Genomic DNA, 6,790 nt, shown 5'->3' on the forward strand with positions numbered 1-6,790 from the left:
TCTTTTGTTTATGATTCTATACAGGATTTAAATTGTCAACAAAAGTATAGATCAAATTTATGTCCCAAGATTCCTTTTTCGGATTTTGATATATTCTTATAATTTGATGGACAACAATTATAAAAGAGAAAAATGTATGATTTAAAATTGTTCTTGATATTTTTTTTTCTTTTTTTTTTCCTTCTTTGTTTTTGGTATTTTGGTTGAAGCAATCTTATTGCTCCTATTAATGTATTCGTTCTTCATGATAAAAAAAGAAAAGTTTAATTCCAATACTCAAAATATGAGAGATTCCTGTCTAAATTCATAATCTTATTTTCTTTCTACCTTCAATGTGCTATAAATAACCTTTTTAAACTTCGTCTCAAATTCATGTTGGATTGTTTATACATACAGATAGAAAAAGGCATTAATACTTTATATATGTATTTATTAACGAGGAGAAAAGAAAAGACAAAACTAAATTGGAATACATGTTATTGATCATACACACATTTCTCCAAAATGCTATTTCTTTCATGAGAGAAAAACTAAATACACTTTATTATTGTTAATTGGTCTTATGTGTTAATTTAAAATTAAGTAAAAAAACTTATATTAAAAGTAAGTAAAACAACTTAATTTAATTTCAAATTAACTATTCCGATTAATTACCTATTAAAGTGTATATATATATATATATATATATATATATATATATATATATATATATCTATTTATGTTTGACTTTCGAAAATTATCGAAAATATTACACAAATGGACAGATTGCAAAAGGATAAGTCGTATAGGAATGTAACGACTTCATCTGAAGAAGTCATACACCCTTAAGACAAGTTCAAGGTTTACTGTGATGTTTGGATTTATTTTTTCGAAATAGAAGTTGTTACGGTATTTGACGACTTCAATGAAGTCATATGGGGTTAATGACTTTTAATTTGGCTAGACAATATGAAGTCGTTAACCCACATACGACTTTTACTTAAAAGTAGTCCACCATGACGATTTTTATTTCAACAAAAAACAATCAAAACCATGAAGTTGTCTTGAAGATACACAACTTCTTCAAGTGAAGTTGTTACAACCATGCACGATTTATCCATTGATCGTAATTATTTTGTAATCTGCCAGTAAAAATACCTGATATCTGTTTTATTTTGGATTATACATATATAGATAGGTCTAATTGTAAAGATGGTGCATGTACATGCATGGATTTATACCTGTGTTACGTATATTTTTATTTGAAAGTGTGTTAGGTATCTTTATTGTGACCCCTTTTTGGGATAGTGTTGATATTTTTGAACATACTTCCCCAAAAATAAATGAAATTCAGGCCATAATGATTGAGGATGGCATGTATTGACATTGAAGGACATATTGTGGGTATGGGTGGTTTTGAGATAGGGACTTCCCATAAAGGCATAAATGCCATGGAAATCAAAAAAGATGATGCTGAGAACAGAGAGAAGAGAGAGAGAGAGAGAGAGAGAGAGAGAGAGAGAAAGAAAGAACATAGTGGTGGGGTTCATCTCCTGAACAAACGGGTAGGATATTGATGGTCAATAAATGCTTTTTTTTCATTGTGTACTGTTTCACTTCATCTATTATTAGTAGCATTCTTCACACTCAGCAAGGAATCAGTAACCCACATGCAAATAGATTGTGTTTATTAAGGTAAAGTCTTTTAATCCTAGTTTAGTCCCTTCTTCTTTTTTTCTCTTTCAATCAACAACATTCATAACAGCTCACTGTAGTAAAGACAAAATCTGCAATTTTACATTATGAATACAGTAAGGTTACTCTTCATTCAAACTTACTATATATACATGACAAAATTACACTGTTGGTGCAAAGAACATTTTCTTCATAAAGCTTTAATTTTTAATTAAGCTTAACAGTGTCTTGTTATCTCACTTGGGAAGCTGAAACTTTGAAACTCTGATGTTGTCGTGTTCCTGTGTCGATAATTGTACACAGTATGCATGCATTATGCGTACTGTAACTTGTTTTTTATCAGTAAATTGAATACGTGTGTATAAGAAAAATTGTAACCAGTTTTCGTTGTGATTGAAGAGATGAGGTTAAGAAGTGAAAAAGGAAGGAGGGTGTGGTCAAAATTAAAGAAAAAATTGGCTGAAAGGTCGATTCAATGTACAGTTTATCCTTAGAAGGAAGAGAGGGGAAGAGATGCATGTACTGTAGGAGGCATCTGTACATGTTGCCAATCAGCCCAACCAGCACAACTTGGGCTCCACACCCTCACAGTTTTCAGCTCTATCTCTCTCACCTTTTCCCATTCCCTCTCTCTCTCTATGAACATATACCTAAAGCTGCAAATCACATTTTTTTTGTTTCTTTTTCAATCAAGATGCATCATTTCTCTTTTGAAGTTTTCGGTTTTCAGATTTGGTTCTGAAAAAGCATTTACCAGATTATGGATCTATGTTTGATTCAGTAAACCTCATATCAAACCTGATATCGAACATCATTAAAAATGTTCAAAAGCTCACCTTAAACTTTATTTTTTTCTTTTTTCTTCAAAAACACACGTTTATATGTTAAAATTTTGTCTGAAAACTATTTAGCAGAAGCAATACTTATGGTGTTTTTGCAAACTCAGTTTAGAAACTTAAGTTTACGTAATTTAATCCAAAGATACCCTTATGTGAGTTGAAGCTGGGACCATTATGTTTTTTTATTTTTCAACCCTACCCTTAAATCTTTCGATATTCTCCTTTTTATAAAATTTGTATCTGTTTAATTTTCCTGAAAAAGCTAATCATTTGGTTTGAGTTTTCCGAGCAAGGGTGAATCTCGAATTGGTATATGTTCTATCTATCAACAAACACATCGTCTCCTCTTCCACTACGCAAAGCAAAAGGGCATCATGCACCCCCCAACAAAAAGCTGACGTAGGTTTTTAGCTTCACGGGTTGAAAAGGCTATCCAATGACCTACAGCTACAATCATAACAATATATATGCACCACAAACTTGTATGTAGCAACTTGATATCTTTTATATTTTTGTCATCACACACTCTTCAATCATGTAATGACACGTACGTACTTTGTTATGTCATTAAATCTCTTTCATTAAACTTGCGTTGTTCAATTTCAAAAATCACGTTCACATGTTAGTGTGTTTAATGAAAAAATTAATGAACAGTTTACAAAACATGCTCTCAGTTGCTGAATTTGTAGCAGGTAGAGCTTCAGCTCTCATCACCCTTGTTATCACATGATATAAACTTCATCATTTATGTGTGAAATCGTGGAATAATTGGAGAACACGTACCAAGAGGATCTTGATGAGAGAGCCAGTTGTCAAAGGAGAGAAAACCATGAAATGCCCCACAGGTATTTGTCCATGCACATTCATCATTGTTCATCAAAGTTTGAACTTTGATGAGGCCTACAGCCTCTGGATTTGAGAAAAAGAGGCTTTTCTTCATTTTCACCCTTCTTCCTGTTGATTTTGACAAGCAAGAATGCAACATATATAGCTCCTTTCTCGAGCATATAAGCACATATAACGTTATGATACAAACGTAGAAAGCAACAGTGAACTTTGCATATACATCCAAAAGTGCATAAAACCATTGAAATTTTTCAAAAGGTGCAATTCAAAATACAACTGAGCCTGCATAGGTTACTAGCTACTAAGCAATTCGCTTGAGTTTTATATGCTTTTGCAAAAAGCATATACAATGTGGTAATCATTGTCTACAATGCCTTGATCAACGTTAATGTGCAAAAAGAGAGAAATCTTACACATGAAAACAAAGTAAATGAAATTGGGTTTACACCTGGCTTTAAACCTTTGTAACCAGCGAGTCAATTCCATCAGAAAGGGAAGAAAACTCGGTGCTTATATATGGTTCTCAACTGGGAAGTCAAGGATATGTACTCATACCAAATTAATAGTTCACAAATTAACTAAGACTAAGAATAAGATAATTCACATGGAGACATATATATAAAGTAGAACCAGTTCCATTTTCCTTAATTATGTGTTTACTGCATGACATTAGTCATTGTCTTGTTCTACTTCAGATGCAGGCTCTTCTTCTTCTTCAAAGCCATCGATCCCATAAGCTGCATGGCCACTTCCAAAAGCTTTGATGTGATCTTTAAGAGACCTCTTGTGCTTGAAATCAGAGCCACAGATGCAATACCAAAGCTTCCCACAGTTCTTTTCATGGGTTCTCCAATCACCTCTCACTGCAAAAGCCTTACCACATTTTCTACACATGAAGGGCTTAATCCCATGCTTCCTCTTGTAGTGTGTTTGAAGAGTTCTGAAATCTTTAAGGGGCTTTGCTCTTGGGTGATCAATGTTGTTCCGGCATCCTGGGGAACAACAATAGCATGGAAGCCTAAGCATACCTGTTGGTTGGGTACCCCTCAGAGATTCAGGCCCTTTTCTGTACTGCGATCCATGCCCCCACATATGCATCTGACAAAACAAAGAAAACAAAACAAAAATTATGGATACCGCAAAAAGAAGATAACTAGGATAGAGAAAACTAGGCAAACATGATCAAAAGCTGCATTTGTTAATTACATTTCGTGAGAATCTAAACATTAAATGAAAAATGAAAAACAAAAGCTGGTTAAACTTTACTAGTTTGAATTTTGGATTAAGCTGACTTAGAAAACAAAAGTTTCGGTAGCTACTTCTGTGTAGCAAACACTTAAATCAAATTATAAAAAAGCAAAAGGAAGTCTCATTCAGGTGAGAGAGAGAGAGAGAGAAGGAAGACTAGTTAATAGCTATGTCTGTGTGTGAGACTTTAAGGTATGGAAGGTGTTTGAATTCAGACAGAAAAGGACTGCAAAGAGAAACAAATTTAAGAGTTGAATTGATATCATTATCTGAGAGATCTGGAAGAAAACACTGCAAATTTTCAGTTCTATTCGCAGCTGCATGACAAACACATACGAAGCACACACTTCAATGCACCAAGACATAAAGAACATTGGCTGAGTAGTTTAATCAACGAAAAGGATATAGCATATCTGATCTCAGTCACAGTTTGAACCAGGAAAATATTAATAAGTTCATACATCAGTACCCGTTCCTCCGTGCAAGAAAACAAAAAAGCTGAAAATAATTTTTATCATAATGATGACACAAGTACAATTGAAAAAAAAAAAAATGAACCTCGAGGAAAAAGGGAGATGAAAAATGGAAGGAGAAGAAAAATATAAAGGAAAAAAAGAAAGAAAAGGACAGTGTTTTCCTCCTAGTACTATATATCCAAACTAACAAATTCGTTGTGTTGTTGTGTGTGTCTGGTTTTTCTCATACGAATTGGAAGAAAAAAAAATGGTGAGTTCATTCTTGAACATGAGTGTCTGTTATGATAAAATGATTTGTTTATGTTAGTACTGACCTGCATGTTGTTGTATCTGTTGAAGGTTTTGCAACAAACAGGACAAGAGAACTGTGTAGGACCAATGAGAATCTGAGAAGGGGTAGGGATCCAGTACTGTCCCTTGTTGAGTCTGTTGGACAAGAACCCTGAAGAAGAATCATCATGAATCCCATTATTATCACAATCTCCTCCTCCTCCTTGTTGTTGGTCTTTGTCTGAGGCACAAGCTGAAGAGAGCACAGAAGCTATCTCAGCAGCACTAGGGCATGGCAACCCTATGTGCAGTGCAACAGTGACACTGTCATCAGCATCCTCTTCTTGGTCCTCTTCTTTGGGGTTATGGAGGGTCCTGTTAAAGTTGTCTTCCACATCCATGGCAGTGCAAAGCTGATCCTGATCCTGATCCTGGTACTCCTCCTCCTCCTGTTCCTCATCATTCTTTGGGCTGAGACTGAGAAGAGGAAGGGCCTCTCTCAAGGGAGGGGAAGGGGGTGAAGAAGAAGAAGAACAAGTGGTGGTGGTTTGAAAGTGGTGGTGGTGGTGGTGGTGTTGGAAGTGGAAAAAGGTGGTGTTGGTGGCGGTGGCGGTGGTGGTGGTGGTTTGGTTGATGGCGTTGTGAGCATATGGATGGTGGTGGTGGTGGGGGGAAGGGTTTGGAGAAGGGTAGTGGAAGAAAGGTGGTGAAAAGAAGTTGGAGTAAGGGTCTGCCATGGAATGGAAAAAGGTTTGTGTTTGAGGAGAGAGTGGGAACAGTAGAAGGCTATGTAGGTTTGCTTTTATATACAGATACAGAAAGTACAAGATGGCTGAAGGAAGTGGATGGTGGAGAGAGAGATGAGATATGGGGAAAAGAAAAGAAGTAAAGTCAAGTGGAGGAGAAAATAAAGTCACCAAACACAGCAAATTATTTTTATCAGTAAAATAAATTGATGATTAGGATTTTAATCATTACCAGAGTACAGCAACTTAATCACATCTTCATATTTATTCTTAATTTTTATTTTTATTTTATTTTATATTCTAATCTTCTTTTGAGAGAGAATACCGTTAGTGTCAGTTTATAGTTATAGAAAATTATTCAATTAAGTTCAAGTTATTGGTTTACTGGTTCACGTGCAAACTGTGATCAAGGGTTTGTAGTGACCTTAGCTAAATTTATAATAAGTTCTAATCTGCAGGATCATATCATAATTTAATAAAAGTAAAAGTCTGATAAGAATAATATATACCAAAATTTTGTATTAGAGATGTGTAGTCAAATTTATCTGTATAATTTAGGTCATGTCATGTTGATTTCATAGAACTCGTAATAATTCAATCTTTAAAAGCCATGGGTTAAAGACAACGAATATTTATAAATTACTTTTACGTATGATTTTTATAACTAATGCAATGATAAAGTTATCTTGTC

General features: G+C 34.4%; 1 protein-coding gene across 1 annotated transcript; it reads right to left on the reverse strand.

The window, feature by feature from the left end:
* Positions 1-3,812: 3,812 nt before the first annotated feature.
* On the reverse strand, positions 3,813-6,219 carry LOC114190760 (zinc finger protein WIP2-like). The gene is made up of 2 exons (XM_028079766.1): positions 5,398-6,219; positions 3,813-4,457 (listed from the first exon to the last, which is right to left on the reverse strand). The coding sequence occupies exons 1-2, from the start codon at positions 6,088-6,090 to the stop codon at positions 4,029-4,031; spliced, it is 1,122 nt and encodes a 373-aa protein (XP_027935567.1). The 5' UTR covers positions 6,091-6,219; the 3' UTR covers positions 3,813-4,028.
* Positions 6,220-6,790: the final 571 nt, after the last annotated feature.

The sequence above is a fragment of the Vigna unguiculata genome, chromosome 7, assembly GCF_004118075.2.
Source record: "Vigna unguiculata cultivar IT97K-499-35 chromosome 7, ASM411807v1, whole genome shotgun sequence".
NCBI classification, from domain to species: domain Eukaryota; kingdom Viridiplantae; phylum Streptophyta; class Magnoliopsida; order Fabales; family Fabaceae; genus Vigna; species Vigna unguiculata.

Bases quoted from the DNA above. Each gene is read 5' to 3' on its own strand.
- LOC114190760 (XM_028079766.1), bottom strand. From the start codon at position 6,090: ATGGCAGACCCTTACTCCAACTTCTTTTCACCACCTTTCTTCCACTAC. The intron at 4,458-5,397 runs GTCAGTACTAAC...TTGTTTTGTCAG, and splicing joins ACAGATACAACAACATGCAG to ATGCATATGTGGGGGCATGG.